Source organism: Hemibagrus wyckioides, linkage group LG08 (assembly GCF_019097595.1).
Source record: "Hemibagrus wyckioides isolate EC202008001 linkage group LG08, SWU_Hwy_1.0, whole genome shotgun sequence".
In the NCBI taxonomy this organism is placed as follows: Eukaryota; Metazoa; Chordata; class Actinopteri; order Siluriformes; family Bagridae; genus Hemibagrus; species Hemibagrus wyckioides.
In genome coordinates, this window is record NC_080717.1 from 26,263,571 (window position 1) to 26,281,347 (window position 17,777).

The 17,777-nt window shown below is 42.9% G+C and overlaps 1 protein-coding gene across 4 annotated transcripts in view; it reads right to left on the bottom strand.

The window, feature by feature from the left end:
* Window positions 1–9,570, bottom strand: part of kdm7ab (lysine (K)-specific demethylase 7Ab) — a 29,648-nt gene extending 20,078 nt beyond the window's left edge. For 2 of the 4 annotated variants that reach the window (XM_058396886.1, XM_058396885.1), the window contains exon 1: window positions 9,424–9,570. In XM_058396886.1, the coding sequence (XP_058252869.1) occupies window positions 9,424–9,521 (98 nt within the window). In that variant the 5' untranslated portion in view covers window positions 9,522–9,570. Of the gene's footprint in view, window positions 1–1,413; window positions 2,897–9,423 lie in introns of those variants that run through there. The other 2 variants (XM_058396888.1, XM_058396887.1) reach the window with 2 other exon arrangements.
* Between the last annotated feature and the right edge of the window lie 8,207 nt (window positions 9,571–17,777).

The following is a 17,777-nucleotide window of genomic DNA, read 5'->3' on the forward strand; positions in this document are numbered from 1 at the left end:
AACCCACAGCTCAGTGTTCCTGATGTGTTTTGTGCGCTTTTTTGCCGACGAGCTTCAGACTCTTTAAGGCTGAATCTGATTGGCTCTCCTCCCGTCCATGTGTACGCTTTATTTTTACGGGAACATATAGAGAACAATTTGATCACTGGGATACAAAGCAAGATCTGATGCCTGGATAGAAGTCTTTCTGTCAACATTCTTAGAAACGTAGGAGGCTCTGCAGTGAAAGCTAACGCTCTGAAAAAAGCTAATGAGATCTGAGCGAGAGAAACGTAAACAAAGCCTGTTTTTAACACCCTGGGCTATTAGAGGTTAGCGACACGCTACACAAATCAAACAAACGCCTCCTCTTCCGTTCCTCCTGTGAGAATCTGGTTTGGTGAAAGATGTGGAAAAAGGATTGGGCTGACATGACCTGAGAGTAACTGGCAGACAGACAGGCAGGCAGACAGAAAGACAGACAGCCAGGCAGGCAAACAGAAAGACAGAGAGAAAGATAGGCAGACAGAAAGACAGACAACCAGGCAGGCAGACAGAAAGACAGAGAGATAGATAGGTATACAGAAAGACAGACAACCAGGCAGGCAGACAGGCAGAAATACAGACAGAAAGATAGGCAGGCAGACAGATAGACAGAAAGACAAGACAGGCAGACGGAAAGACAGATAACCAGGCAGGCAGGCAGAAAGACAGCCAGGCAGGCAAACAGAAAGACAGAGAGAAAGATAGTCAGACAGAAAGACAGACAACCAGGCAGGCAGACAGAAAGACAGACAACCAGGCAGGCAAACAGAAAGACAGAGAGAAAGATAGGCAGACAGAAAGACAGACAACCAGGCAGGCAGACAGAAAGACAGACAACCAGGCAGGCAGACAGGCAGAAATACAGACAGAAAGATAGGCAGGCAGACAGACAAAGACAAGACAGGCAGACAGGCAGGCAGACGGAAAGACAGACAGGCAGGCAGGCAGACAGACAGAAAAACAGATAACCAGGCAGGCAGGCAGAAAGACAGACAGGCAGACAGACAGAAAGACAGACAGACAGGGAGAAAGGCAGACAGGCAGGTCTGTTTCAATCAGTGCTCCAGATGTGGTGCTTGTGTTAGGGTTGCTCCAGGGACAGGAAGTGAGGAAATGAGTGTGCATGTGGCTCGACGTGCTTCGGGGGGAAAAGCCGCGTCGGGACAGAGCGGCGGAGGTGTCCAGATCAATGCTGTGGCCCGGCCCTCCTACTAAGCTGTGTGTGTGTGTGTGATGGGGGATGGTGGTCAGGACAGTGTCACAGCCTCATGGGGGCTGAAAAAAATGCGCCGACTCGTAAACCCGTAAATTTCCACGGCTACTTTGAAACCCACACCGTAAACAAGCAGAAACGCCTGGAGAAGTCTTTTAAAGCCAGGAGATAAAAACCTGGCTCTGGCAGAGAGATCGGAAGTGACTGCAATGCTCCCACATCCGCATTCCCTTTCGGTCGACTTCCTCCGTCAGCCCGCGCCATGGATCCTGACTTCCAGCCAAATCCCTCAGGCTGCCCGGGCGTCCTGCGCTAACAAAGCAGCGCTGCTCCGGCCGTTATGACGTAACGAGGCGAGCGCTCAGGATGTGAGTCAGAGCGGCGGTTATGTCACGATGACCTACTGCGCAGTTTCATGCTGAGGGAAAGAAGGAAAAAAATAATAATAAAGGAGACGGCTGTGAGGAAAGTGCTGCTAAAAACAGGCCGAGGGACACGCGGAGACCAAGACAGGAAACTTTCCCTCATCAACAATACAACTGGGACGAAGGACGAAGACAACGGAGGGTGGAAATATAACACAAGAACACAATATCCCTTTCTCTCTCTCTCTCAAAGACACATTTCTGTCTTTCTTTCTTACATTGTTTCTTTTCCTCTCATTCTTTTCATTCTTTCTTTCTCACACACACACTTTCACTCTCTCATTTTCTTACTTGCTCTCACACTATTTCTTTCTTTCTTACTATTTCTTTCCCCCTCAATCTTTTTTTCTTTCTTTCTCTGTTTCTCTTTCTTTCTCACATTGTTTCTTTTCCCTCTCTTTCTCTCACACACCTTCACTCTCTCTCATTTTCTTCCTCGCTCTCACACTTTCTTTCCCTCTCATTCTCTTCCTTCCTTTCTCTCTTTCTCTCTCACACTCTTTCTCTCTGTCTCTCCCACATTCTCTCACACTAATTCTCTTTCTTTCTTTCTTTCTCTCATTTTCTCTTTCATTGGTTCTTTCTTTCACACACTATTTCTCTCTTTTCTCTCTCCTTCTTTCTTCTCTCTCTCCCTCCCTCTCAGGGGGAGATGCTGAAGGTCTGCTTGCATCATCATCGTGTTGTTGCATCTATAAGCTCTGGCAGAGAGGCAGGGTGATGCAACAGGCTGTGAAAGTGTGTCGTCTGAGCACAAAGACCCGGCGCTGCCTCTGCAGGAGACGGATGGCAGAAACAGTATGACAGGAAGACAAAAGCTGCCCCTGAAGCTGGTTACTGGATTCTGCACCTCAGCCCTGACGCAGACTGACACCCGTGAAGACGAGAGCCACGCTGGGGCGTTTGCTTCGGCTCCGGGAAAGCCACGCTGTCGTCTGGATGGAAAATGTTTACCGAACATTCCTGATAAAAACATTCCTTCCCATAATCCTGTTCTCGCCTGCAGCGTGTAGGGTTAAATCTTGCCTGGTGATTGCATGAGGCTGTTATTGCAGCGGGATTGCATGCTGGTTGTCATGACGCAGAATGGATGAAAGATTGATGTTTTATTGGCTTCGATCCTATCAGCTTTCATACAATTTTATAGGACACGCTCCTTCGGTGGTTAATTGGATGCATTCGATGTGAAAGAAAAAACAAACAAAACAAACAAACAAAAAAAAAACAGCAGACAAATTCCTGTGCTTTCTGTTTTGTAAAACCTTTCACGAAATCTCTAAGAACATCATTCATCTGGAAGGAGGATCGCTCCAGCGTTCTGAAACTTGACGAGCTCTGCCCTCTACGAACAAAAACACCCTGTCGGGGGGTGGTCAAACTTCACATCTGATAATCTTCTGACCCGACGCGAGCAACTCGTTAGTTGATTTGGTTTGGGAGACTGAAAGGAGGAACGAGTCCAGGCAGAGTAATGAAAGGAATGAGGGCCTAGAGGTGCTCCATCAGCAGCCTGGTAGATTTCTGGTAGAGATAAACTGAATGACCGGGGTGAACTCCCCACACACACACACACACACACACACACACCAGATCTTTATGCTTCTCATCCTCAGAAAAGCAGAACATTTCCACCAATGGCGCTCCTACTGATCTATCCAATGGTTCCCTTCGGGTGAGAGAAGGAGAAACGTGTCTCCATAGTGATGACAGGCAGAGAGGCAGAATTCTTGGAATATCAGCTATAGCTTTCTCTCTCTCTTTCTGTGTGTGTGTGAAATTCCCTAGCACATATAGACAGTAAAAATGCTTCAAGGTCTCCACGGTGACGTGGTTATCCGAAGTACATCACGAGTTCAGACCCTGGTCCTGGTCACCCGCGGTCCAGAGTCTAATCTGGAAACATTCCTCGCATTTCCTGCAGACCTCAGGCATCAGCCGGGTCTCACGTAACACCAGAAGCAGCACAAAGCAGTGTGTGTGTGTGTAGCAGCTTATATGCTTTCTCATGAACCGCACTTTATAAAGATAACGTGTAACTTGACGTTAGCTTGCGTTGCTTGGGGTTTAGTTATTCAATTCTCGTACAGTCGAATTTTAGGTTCAACACAGCGACCGTTCAAAGTGACGCTCTCGATTCGATACAGAAAAGAAATGATCAGGCTCAATAAAACAGACTGTTATAAAATAGTGTTTACGCTGTATATGACACCATGTCTGGACTTGCTAACACGCCCCATGATTCAGACGCGCCCCTTTCTGTGCTTTTTTTATGCCAAACTGGACTAGATTTAAAACAACAACAAATCAGAACATGTATCCAATGCAAACACAACTTTATTTCACCTCTCAAAGCCTTTTTTGGCCTGGTTCAGGTCTTTTTGTGGAAAATCTGCTAAGACTTGGCAACCCAGCTTACCAGTACACACACACACACACAAGCTCTTTCAGAATCTTGTAAAACTTTTAATTAGCAATGATTGTTGCCACAGTATTACAAATGTAATGGAGCAGATTTTTCCGCATCGTAACCGTATAATTATCGTATAATAACGTTATGTTTGTTAAGCCCTGGATGTTTCGGATCTGGAAGAAGAAACATCCGTGTTTGAGTTGAACAGCGGCTGAAAGGAAAGGAGCAGAGGGTGGTTTTTTGGAGATGATGAAAACCTGTTATGTTTAGAGGACTTGCACAGAACTGGGATATTAACAAAAAAAAAAAATCCCTGCTTGCTGCTTTTGTGTCTCTGCGTCTGAGGAACGAGGCGGAAAAAGCGGTAGCAGAGGAGGGATAAGCTGAGGGAAGAGTGATGAGATGATTAAATGGAGAAAAATCCCTCTTCAAACACACACAGCCTTTATTAGAGGTCATCGAGAGCTTGCCTGAGTCTTCGCCACTGCTGGAGCACAAACCTCACGGTGATGACCACAGTCAGCTCCTTCACTCTGTGCAGTCACACACACACACACCCACCCACCCCTTGTCGAACTGAGGAGTAAGGTTTCGTCCATCGCCTCGAGAGTTTGTGAAACCCGAGGAGAACCTGACAAAAACCTCTCAAGCACATCCATCACTGTCCTGTCTAGAAGATCCCCACTTGATGTATGGCTGCTCCTACAGGCTAAATCCGGCTTTGTCGAGGGACGTCTGTGAGGAACTCGTCCGTAAAAAGAAGGAAAGAAAGCGTTCTCTCATCACCCAGCCGAGAATAGAAGGAAGTCTAGCATAATGGAAAAGGGCAGGAGAGATAAAGCCAGGTTTTCCGCTCATCCTGTGCCGAGATCCAGGCAGCCTGAAACTATTTACACTGTTTGAGGTGAAGGAAGCCCTGAGAAGGAAGTAGGTCATCCTGGAGACGTCCTACGGTGGCCTTCCTTTGGGTCATGTGTGCAGGTGAAATGCTGATTGCCGCTGCGGGCTCGACAGAGTGAGCCTCGGGACTGCATTTGGACTAAAGCAGGACAGGAAAGTGAGCATTTCCACTAATTCAGGGTTAAGGAGAGTAAAGGAGTGTGTGATAATATTACCAGCTGTTAGTAGCACTAGCGTCTCGACAAAATGTGTGTGTGCCCCGTGACTGTGTTGCCACCCCATCCAGGGTGTCCCCTGCCTCGTCCCCGGAGTCTCCTGGGATAGACTCCAATTTTGTCATGACTCTGTGTAGGAAAGGCGCCTCAGAAAATGGATAGATGTCCAAATACTGTAATAAACTTCTAAGTACCAGAGCGACGTGTGTGTTATAGTGAAGGATGTCAAGAATTTGATCAATTTGTACCTAGTGTTAGTAGCCGCGGGTCAAAAACATGCTAAAACATCTCGAGTTTACTTCCATGCGGAGTTCTGATCATAAGAGGAGTAATTCATGTTCCAGACAGACAGTTTAGATACCGCGCGATGTTTAGCGATGCAGTAAACAGATCCTCGTCCGGATATATTTCCCGAAAGAGCTCTGTGGAAATATCCAGAATAGCCACTTCCTCCAGCACTCTGATAAACATCTTCATCAGAGAGTGTGAGGATGGCTGAGTACCGGCGAACATGGTTATTAAAATGATTTACGTGCGGATAAAAGCCTTGACGAGCCTGAGAGCAGTCGAGTTCAGCGAGCAGTGAGCACCGAGACTCACTTTAATGTGCACTTCGCTCCATCTTGCCTTCATTCTTAACGATCTATCGTGCAGCAGCCACACGGGAGCTTTCGGGTGTCTGAAACACGGGTTAAACTTGATGTCTGCGTGCTGCGCTTGATGTAAGTCACACTTTCAAAAGGAATGGGAAGCACACTTTGCTGGAAGGGATGAAGAAACATGCAAAATAAAAGTCACTGCCTTCTATCATAAATCATGAACTACTTTTCTTACAAAACAGTGTATTGATATTTAATTTGTTGCCATGACAAAATAAAAGTATTCAAATGTAAAGGCTGAATGGGGAAATGTCTCGTATCATATCGTGACTTCCGTGAATCTTCTTATGCCTAATTAACACTGATGAATAAATCCGCAAGTCACTCAATAAATACGTTTGCTTTTTTAGTGATGAATCCCTACGGTTTTTTTTTTTTTGCACTACATGAAGAGAACTGTAATGTTTTTACTCGTGCACACGCTAGCTTATTGCCCATTTTTTAAAATTAAAATAGGCCGCACGGTCCGTGAATAAAGGAATTAAGCATCGTAGCCGCTAAAAGCTCCTGGAAAAATTGCATTATCGTTCTCTACCAGTGTGTGAGATGATCCATATTTACGCCTGATAAGCTAAACATTTCGAGTCTGCGATTTCATCACCCCAGGACAGTGATAGATGGAGCTTTGATGTTGCCTCGGGCCGTCCAAGCCTCCATCAATCTTCTCCTCCACACACACACACACACACACATAGAAAACTAATACATGATATGATTGTGCTCAGAATTTCATTTCACACTCCTAACCAGGATTCTAATCATGGCTTAGAAACCCGTCTGCGGTCTAACCTGCGTATGAAAGCGCTGTCATGCTCGTGCGCACACACAGACAGGTGAAGTCTGCGCCGTTGTACTGTAAAGCAGACATTAGGCCGAGTCCCTCATCACTGTCAGACATGAATAGCGAAAAGGCTGGTAATCCTCTGAGCTCGTCTCCCCGGAGGCTGCTCTGCCTCTGTCTCTGCCGAGCGAGTCGGTGAACGCAGTCAGATAACAGACTGGCCTCAGCCTCTGGCTAGACAACCTAATCCTGCTGGTCGGGACACGAAACCGCTGTCTTAAAGCAGTGCTGCTGCAGATTTCTCCCTAATCTCTATCCGCTTCCCTGAAACGACAAAGCGGAGGAACGGAAGGACACTGCAATGACGCTCGGATGTGGATCAGAACCACTGGGATGTTGTCTTTATATAGCTGTAGATGTGAGCTGTAGTACTGAGGAGTAAGATGTAAACGGAGCCAAAAGTCAGAGCTGTAGTAATGCGACACATTCTTAGGGTTGCACAGACAAAACATTGCAAACTCGTGGTTTAATTGTGAATAAAACGAGAAACCTCTCTGCGCTAGTGTAGCCGCTGTTTCTTGCCCGTGCCGCACGATGTTGCTTTGGCAGTTAAGGTCACTCGAACACAACGTTGCGAGCGTTCATGTGTTGGACTCGAGGTCGCGACTTGCATATCCTCAAGGTCAAATTAACGTTCCTGCAAACAACATCAGTCTTAAACAAAGCAGCAGTCCAGCTTGCTTGTAGTTAACAAACGATAAAACAGAGGCGCACGTGGGTTTTTCTTTTCCCCGATTTGCAAAACAAACATGTGGAGCTGGAGAACAAACAGGGAGAACTGAAGGAAACATGGAATTGGTGAGCCTTTAACAAAGAATGGTTTAAAGTGAGCCTAACTGTATAAGAGCAAGTGGCTTATCTGATCACGTACGCATGATTTCTGTTAGCATTTAATAAAGGTTTGTTTACCTTTCTAATGTAATAATAATATAATATAATATAATGCATTAGCACCCCAAAAGTCTAAACTGCTCAAGAATGCCTAAAGTTTCCTCTCTATTTTTGGGAATGTTTCCACATACGTTGTGATTAGTCTGGTTGAATCGAACCCTGGGACTTTCTCCTGTTTGGACTCATTTGTGCAGGTCAGAACACTGTATTCGACTGAACACTACACAGCTTTCGACTGAACACTACACTTGACTGAACACTGCATTCGACTGAACACTGCACAGCTTTTGACTGAATGCTACACAGCTTTCGACCGAACACTACACAGCTTTCGACTGAAGATGCCATCCAAGTGAACTTTATTTTGGTTCAGCTGCAGTGACGAAGCGATTCGGTTCTTTTCCTGTAGATACGAGCTTCTAAACTCAACCAAGAGACAAATACAATGCTTAGGATGGGGACTGAACAACAGAGTAAATAAGAAACATCTTTTTGTACTAGTACTGAGTAATACATTCAATGCAGCTCCAAGCTCTGACCATTTTCCATTGTTTACACACGTTTAACAAAGTTCTCGGTATTCAGTCATATTTCTGATCAACGAGTGATGAAGAAAATGGAAAGTTTAATACTCCATTAAATAGGTGCGTGGCCCTTTAAGAGGCGTGGCCTGATCCCGACTACCAGGCGGCTCCCACCACGTGCCCATATTTGCAAAAAGAGGAGCATTTAAATGCCCCCCCATACACACACTCACTCCCCCCCTCCCCTCCCCAAACCCAGCTGCCAATCACAAGGACTAAACACTCAGCACTAGGAAAAGCTTCATCTACGATCTTTCATGCATTTCTCCTTCTGGAGAAATAAAAACCCACAGAGCAGCTTTCAATCCGAACCGCCAAGTGCGTGCCGGGTGCAGAACTGGAAATGCTGGTGTGTTAAGAAATTAAAAACAGAGCCGAAAAAAACAAGACTAAAACTACACACAAATCGCCGAATGGGGTTGAGTAAAAACCGGCTGCTCTTTGTTTAGTGCCCCCTTTCCGCAGGTTCACCAACAACAACCACACCATGTGTGTAACTTTTGGCACAGTGCAATCAAGAACTAAGGGGGGAAAAAAGCCTTAACATCAAATGCAAACATCTCCGAAAACTAACAAATAAACAACACGCCAAATTTACCTACAAACTAGCCAATCTGCTTCAACAAAGTAAAATAAATGCACATGGTTGAGAGGAAAAAACAACAATGTAATCAATCCGCGCAACTGGGTCTCGTCTGTAAACAACAACATATATACTATAAGAAATGCATTCTGGTGATAACTCTAAGCTTATAAACACATACACGAGTCAAAGGGAAATCAGAAACGACCTAACAGCACGGGTAATTGCAAAGAAATGATCTAAGACGGCCTGTTTTTGCTTTAAAACAAGAAGTAAAAAACACGAAATAAAAATCACTATTTCCAAGCCTACAAGCTAGCTACAAGCTACAAGAGCTAACTAGCTCTTTAGAGAAGCCCGTGCACACTGTTGTTAGTTAGGGGGGGAGGGACAAAAAAGTAAACAATATTAACCAAAACAACAGCGGAAACGACGTGACGTGGGAGTACAGAGTCGTGTATAGAGTTAACGGTGCTCGCTTTTTAACGGTTAAGCTTCCAATAACAACAACAATAACAACACACATGAAAGCGTCTCGAGCTCAGCCGCTCGCTCTATCTCGTGCACACACTATACATATAAACATACACACACAGTACTGACACCGTGAAAGCCCAACACAGAAAACCGTCCACATCTCCTCCTTTATTTTTATTTTTTGTGTGTGAAATCTCTCACCTGCCATGAAACCAGTCCTTACAAATGTCGCACTCTATCATAAACCGGCTCACGTCGTACGGCTGCCGGCAGACGCAGTAGAGCGGAGCCGTCGCCATCTTCCCACCGACTGACTGACTGACTGTCCCCAAACAACGCCGAGGCTGGAGGAAAGGTGGGCGGGGCTTCGGCTTAATTATGCGGAAGAAAATTACGCACGCGGCACGAAACGAACGTAGCTCTGACGTAATACCGAAGAAACCAAACAAACGGGCGTCCGACACGCCTGACGTCCAAATTTAACCCAAAAATGACTCAAATAATCCCCTTTACTAGACTTATTTTTTAAAGAAGTGTTAATGTAGACAAGAAAAATGACTATTACTAAGCACAATAATTCCACAATGTGAATAAACTACGTGGCCGAAAAGTACGTGGACTCCTGACCATCATAGCCGAATGTAGATCTTATCCACAATTTCCCTTCCACACGAAATAAAAGGTGCAAATCTGTTCCAGCATGACATTCGATTCAGTATGTACTGACCGGTATATATGTGTGTGTAGTATGAATGCAGTCCGCAACGCAGGCATCGTCATGACTTATGACGTCACAATAACAGCCCAAAACCCTTATTTGCTTGTTAAAACAACGTGTTTATTCAGGTGTTTCACGTGGTTAAAGCTCTGGGTTGTTGATTAGAGGATTGAGGTTCAAGCCCCAGCACCATCAAGCTCCACTGCTGGGCAACTGAGCAAGGTCCTTAACCCTCTCTGCTCCAGGGGTGCTGCCTCTGTGCTCTGACCCCAACTTCTTCAGCTGGGGTATGTGAAGAAAATAATTCTGCCGTAATGTACGTGTGGTGATAATAAAGGCTTCTTGTCTTCACTTCTTCTTCTTAATCAAGAACAGTTTTACCCTAAGGAACTACTTGTATAGTTACCTATACAATAGCACATACACTTAAAGAGCCGACAAGCTGCCTTCCTCAAGCTCTTCCGCACGAGTCCAGTTGCATTATGGGATAGTGCAGTATGCCATGGCTTCACACAAAAATGAGTATTCCAAGGATACCCCGTATGGTCCACTATTTCTAATAGATCTTTGAAACGTAGATCAGTGGACACCTTTTTTTCCAGCTAATATTGCCCACAACTCCTTGTGTGAAGAAGAAAGGAGTTTTGTGGCTTTGTTTGCTTCACCAGAGTTCAACCAGCGAATGTTCAGTATTTTTTCAAGCAGTGTAAATGAATTGTGTAAAAATAAACCAAGGGAGTGGTGAATTAAATTATATAGGTTAAATGATATAAGGAATAATAAACAAAGAAATGCTGAAAAACAGTACGCACCTTTAGTGCATAGTATAAGTAGGTGAATTGGGACGCAGCAATGGTTTACCCAAGGTTGGAGTGGAAGATCTTGAGTGTCCTGTACAAGATCCCTGACTCTGATTCATCCCAGCTGAACGCCTTTGGGATGAACTGGAACACCGACTGAACCTCAGACCTCCTCAAAATCCCAACATCAGTACCTGACTTCAGTAGAATTCGTGTAGCTGAATGAACAGAAATCTCCGCAGCAAAACTCCAACATCTAGTGGAAATCCTTCCCAGGACCGTCAAGCCATCTACCAGGATGTTTTTATGATGGGAGGAAAGTAGAGAAGCCAGAAAAATCCACCAAGAAGAACAACCAAGTATATGAAAGTATTCAAATGAAGGAAAATGTAATCTAAATTATACCACAACAACTGAATTTTCAAATCTGATTAGGCAGAAGGTGTTGATTTATTGTCTTTATTCCATAGCCTGGTTAAATACTCGACTCTGATCGGTCAGGATGTCAGGATGTTATTTCTATATAACAGCACGGTTCAGGTGTCTTGCTTACGTTACAGCAGCTATAAACAGTCATAACCCTCAGCAAATTCTCCTTTATTATTAAGATAATAAGAGAGATATATCACATTGCAGAGAAAACACACACATGCATAGTTTTCTGTTTAGACTTTCCTGTACCAGAAACCTTACTGACTGTTACAAACAATTGTGATTTTTTTTCATTCATTCATTCGTTCATTCATTCATTCATTCATTCATTCATTCATTCATTCATTCATTCATTCATTCATTTGTCTGTTTGTTTGATTCAAAGTTTCTTCTGTTCATAATTGACATACACTCTATAATTATGTAGTGAGAGTTTTTTTCTGTGTGTATTTGGTTTGTATAACTTGGGGTTGGGGGAAGTTTGGGGGGAAAAATGTTGTTTCTATTCTCCTGTATCTTTATCCATTTATTATTATAAAAGTTCAATAAACAGATTAAGAAAAAAAAGAAGAAAACTTTATTATATACTTTTATGTTGTTACATTTATTATATACTATTATATACTTTATTTATTAAATAGAATACTCTATTTATTACTGTTATTATGTTATTCTTGTTAATTAACAAATGTTTATTTTATCTGTTATTATAATGTTGTATGTTATTAATATAGATCATGTGGTGCTTTTTCCATACTTTAGAACTGATATAAGTGACACTGTAACGGAAAGAGGGCATTAATTCAAACCTGGGATTTGCATTTCAGCTGGAAAATACAGCCAGAGCTTCTGACCAATCAGATTTGTTCTATACACACTGGCTTACTAGCATTTTTTATTATTTCAAATGATATTATTTATTTTATGTATAGGTTTTGATGTATAGATTTTCTTCTTCTATATTCCTTCTCTTACTTGTGCTGCTGTAAGTAAATATTCAACTTAAATTTCTCCTACAAGGGGTTGTGAGAGGAGATACATCTCATCTCTCATCTCTTTCATCATCTATTTTCTATGGAATACAGAATTACAGAATACTGTGTAATATAATTTAATAATTAAGTTTGTACCTGACGCACTCCACTGAGCTGATGAAGTATTTTTTTTTAATTGTAAATGAAAGCAGGTACAGTGTAGTTAGGTTAGTGTTGCAGCGTCCAGGGTCTGCGGTTCGATCCTGAGCTCTGTTTACTGTAATACTATAATACTTTTACTATAATACTTTGTGAAGGCTGGGGAATTTTGTGGCCCTGTTCTCAGTCCGTTGTAATCTGTCCCTGCAGGTATCTCTAAATGTGACCAAGTGTGTACATGTGTGTGAATGCAATTCCCCTGCTATAATATATACATAGTAGAATTTCTAATATTTGCACTTCTGGTAGATGCTAAACAGCATTTCAGTGCTATGTACTTGTACTTTTGCAATGACAATAAAGACTGCGAGCCAGGCCTTCTCGTCTAACATCAGTGCCTGACCTCACAAATGAGCTTCTAGAGGAATGGTGAAAAATTCCCATAAACACACTCCTAAACCTTGTGGAAAGCCTTCCCAGAAGAGTTGAAGCTGTTATAGCTGCAAAGGGTGGGACAACTCCATATTACATTCATGTGCATGTAAAGGCAAACATCCCAGTTTTGGCCTGGCTCACAGTCTCCACTCTAATTTATCCCAAAGGTGTTCTATCAGTTTGAGGTCACGACTCAGTCATGTTCCTCCACACCAAACTCTCTCATCCATGTCTTTATAGACTTTGCTTTGTGCCCTGGTGTGCAGTCATGTTGGAACAGGAAGCGGCCGTCTACACAAAGTTAGGAGCATGAAATTGTCCAAAACGTCTTGGTATGCTGAAGCATTAAGAGTTCCTTTCACTAGAACTAAGGGCCCGAGCCCAACCCCTGAAAAACAACACCTGAATTCAATGATTTGGAGGGGTGTCCCAAAACTTTTAGCAATATAGTCTATCTATCTATCTATCTATCTATCTATCTATCTATCTATCTATCTATCTATCTATCTATCTATCTATCTATCTATCTATAATAGTCCTGGTATACTCTGACTGAAAAGAAATGAAGGTGTGTTGCATTTGTTGTTACATGTGTTGCCTCTCCGGGGTTTATCGCCTGTTGGTAGTTTTGCATGATTTGTTCCCAATCTGGCAACCTCGAGTCCTTTCCATTCAGAGAAAGAGAGCGTCACCTAGCGTAAACACTGAGCTCGCGCAGGCAGTGAAGTGAAAAAAAAAAAAAAAACAGTAGAAGAAAAGAAAAGCAAAGCTCGCCAACGCTCCGAGGACTGGGGTTTCGGGGCGTCGCCTTGTTTTTTCCTGAGCCAATCAGAATGGCGTTTTCACACTTTGTAAACAACACGGTTGCACGCGCTGCACGTTGTTTTCCAAAACAGTCTACTACAAGTCATGGACGCGTCACTTCACGTCTCTCAGGTAAGGTGAGCTTTGGGATTTAATTCTTGAAACACACACACACCCACCCACCCACACACACACACACACACACACACACACACAGAGGCAGTAATTATAGTAAGGTATCTCTTGCAGTGTTATGGAACACATCCGGCGGCGCCGCTTACTCTAACAAACAAACAGTCAGAAAACGCGCACGAGATTCGTACAACGCTACAGGTAACCATGGTTACCACAGTTAATATAAGGCGGTTTCGGTAACGTTCTGTTTTTGGCACGCGCTTTAGCACGCTAGCGGGCTGAAGTGTTTTCTCACTTTCAGCAAATATATTTCTATTTATATATATCTGTCTCTCCCTCTCTCAGTGTGGCTGTTTAAACACTACATCAACCCGAACACCAGATTATAACTTCAGCAGTTATATTTTTATTTTTAAAAAATATAACTTTTTATTTATTTGTTAAACACACAACACAAAACACACCGATAAGCGTTAAACATTATTGCGCAACGTTCTTTGCTGAGAGGATGTTGTTAGCTGTGGCGGTTTTTCTGGATATCATTGTTTTTGTTGTTGTTTTTGTTATTGAGGTGTGGATTAAACACTCATTAAAATATCTTAGTCAATATATTAACTTGTGAATATTGGCTTGTGGATTATAATGAATGCTTAATAAAACTCATTAATGCTTATTAATAAAACGTAACAGGTCTGTGTGATGGTCTGTTAGCTTTAAATAAGAATCAGATAAATTTAGATTTAAATCGGAGTCAGATAATTTCCTATTACAGCAAATTCTGTGGTGTTTTGTTTGCCGTACACCACAGCACTTTGCCAATGAATAATAAAGTATTATTATTATTATTGAATGAAACATCATGCTTTTGTGAGACTGTTTGTTACCACTTAGCATTATAGTAGCTATAAACAGTCTTTCCCTCACCAGTGTCTCTCCTGCTGTCTCACTTGTGGAAACAAAAGGGTTACTACAACTCAAAATAATGAACTATACCAAAATTTCTTTTTCTAATTTACAAAAAAACCCCATAGAATAAACTTTGTAATCGTTGCTGCAGGGTGTGTACAGTTGATAAAACGCCTTGGAAGGAAATAGTCACCTTTCCGTCCACATTGCGGGTGCTAACTTGGTAAAGAAAGTTAGCAGGTGTTTGGAAGGCTAGTCAGCCTCAGAGGCACGAGCGTTTATTGTGCGTCTTGTGTAACGTCTGACTGAACATGTAAAAAGCATGTGGTTGGTGTTTGCTGGTGGAAGCACTAACCATATTGTGGTACTGTGGAGACTTTGTGTACAAAGTCGTTTAAAGGTTCTGTATAATGCAGCTAAAAACAAAAGCATGACTCAAATAGTGTGTAAAGTGATAATTAAAGGATGTGCATGGTATAATCTCATGATAAACACGCTCGAAGTCTGTGAGGAAACTTTGCCGTTGTTTCTTTGGACATATTTCTCATATATACGTTTCCTCCAGGGTGACAAGAAGGTATAAAACAATGTAATGCACAGCAGCACAGGATGTGTGTATGTGTGTGTGTGTGTGCTGCGTCACTGCTGCATTAACAGACGCTCGTCTAGACCTGCATGAGGAGGAGGATGAGGAGGAGGAACTAACTTCCTGCCAACTCTGTAGTCTTCATTGGCTTCTTGCACGAACATGTATGTTTCTCTCTGGGCGATCGAGAAGGCTGTGTGTGTGTGTGTGTGGGGGGGGGGGGGGGGGGGGTCAGCGCATCCATTCAGTCTTAATGAGTGTTGAATCACAAAAGCGATATGTTGGTCTTGATCTTTGTCAGGTTCTGTTGAACCCCCCCCCACACACACACACAGAAAGCCCGCCCCCTCTAATCAAACAGGAATTAAAACGGCTGCTGGCTTTCTGTAGCTGTTGTGGTTGAGTTAGCACAGAAGCGCTCTGTCACCTGCTGCGGTTTTGTTTAGGAGACCTCTCCTTCTCAGAAATGACATCTTTCGTTCTCTGCCAGTGACTGGCATTTACACCTGATGGAAACTCCAGTACAAATAGCGAGTGCTGGCTCTCGGATCGGGATCATTTGCTGCCTCCATATGCTAAAAGCAAGGCTATTGTGTAGACCACACACACACACACACACACACACACAACAACAACAACAACAACAACAACCAGCAGTTTCTTTCAGTGTATGTTTTAGATGTAATTGGTCAGGTGGTTTTTTGTCATAGCGATGCCACAGGAAAGTCTTAAAGAAAGTCTTGAGGACAGTCTTGAGGACAGTGTTGAGGACAGTATTGAGGAAAGTCTTGAGGACAGTCTTGAGGACAGTCTTGAGGAAAGTCCTGAGGACAGTCTTGAGGACAGTCTTGAGGAAAGTCTTGAGGACAGTCTTGAGGACAGTCTTGAGGAAAGTCTTGAGGACAGTCTTGAGGAAAGTCTTGAGGACAGTCTTGAGGAAAGTCTTGAGGAAAGTCTTGAGGACAGTCTTGAGGAAAGTCCTGAGGACAGTCTTGAGGAAAGTCTTGAGGACAGTCTTGAGGAAAGTCTTGAGGACAGTCTTGAGGAAAGTCTTGAGGAAAGTCTTGAGGACAGTCTTGTGGTTCCTCAATAACAACTTGCATCTTTCTGTCTTATTAAAATCCTTTTCGAGAGCGAGTGAGCTGCAGAGAGCTGCTATAACACAAGCCATACAGGAACTGACGTTCCACATCATTACACATAACTATAAATGGATAAAAAGTACATCATGGTGCCCTTTAATATGAAACGTGTTCTTGGCAGGTTGCTGTTTAATCAGAGGAATTAACAACTACAGGATGTTCTGTTAGAATAAAATAATCAGCTTCTATGTTGCTCATTCTTCATCTTTCTTTCTTTCTTTCTTTCTTTCTTTCTTTCTTTCTTTCTTTCTTTCTTTCTTTCTTTCTTTCTTTCATCCTTTCTTTCTTTCTGTCTGATTTTCTTTCTTTCTTTCTTTCTTTCTTTCTTTCTTTCTTTCTTTGATGTTTTAGCAGTAAAAGTTTCCTCAGCTGTATTGTTGTTGTTGTTGTTGATGATTAGTTTTCTATAACCACGCCCCCAAGAGCATGTTTTGGTGATATATTAATAGAAATGTTCCAAATAAACAAAAAATGATTCATGTTTTCCCACACAAAGTAAATGTTGATATGGAACCCATTCCTGCTCTCTGAGATGCTCTGAGTGCTTGTTCATGTAAAAAGCTCGAATTTGATCTTCAGCCAGTAAAATTCTGTGTAAGGTTCCTGATTTTTCTCCTGAACCTGGAGCCGAGCGCTCTTGTTGCTTTGTTGTTGTTTACGGTGAGGTTAAGCAGGAAGTGAAAGTGTTTCTTATCAGCAGCTGTTAGTCAGCCGTGGGTAAGAAAAACCTAGCAGACACATCTGGGGTAAAATTAACGTCATCGTTTCCTCCCTTCACTGGAACTGAAGACGCATCAGAGGGGAACAGATGCCACACACAGCAGAGCAAATACACCATCAGCTATCTTTACTTTTACACGTAGCTGCTGCACCTCTGTCTGTCTTTCCTATATTTCTACCTATTTGTCTGTCTGTCTGTCTTTTTTTATTTGTCGTTCTGTTTGTCTGTCATTCTGTCTGCCTGCCTGTCTGTCTTTTCTTAATTTCTGTCTGTCTTTCTGCCTGTCTGTTTGCCTGTCTCTGTCTTTTCTTTATTTCTGTCTGTCTTTCTGCCTGTCTGTTTGCCTGTCTGTCTGTCTTTTCTTAATTTCTGTCTGTCTTTCTGCCTGTCTGTTTGCCTGTCTGTCTGTCTTTTCTTTATTTCTGTCTGTCTTTCTGCCTGTCTGTTTGCCTGTCTGTCTGTCTTTTCTTTATTTCTGTCTGTCTTTATGTCTGCCTGCCTGTCTGTCTGCCTGTCTTTCCTATATTTCTGTCTTTCTCTCTGCCTGCCTGTCTGTCTGTCTTTTCTTTATTTCTGTCCATCTATCTGTCTGTCTGTCTGTCTGCCTGCCTGCCTGTCTTTCTTTCTTTCTTTCTTTCTTTCTTTCTTTCTTTCTTTCATATTGTACAGTATTAAGCACTACCCCATCTCCAGCTCATGCTGCTTGTCCTGGTTGTTAGTTGTTAAATACCTCAGAATCTCAA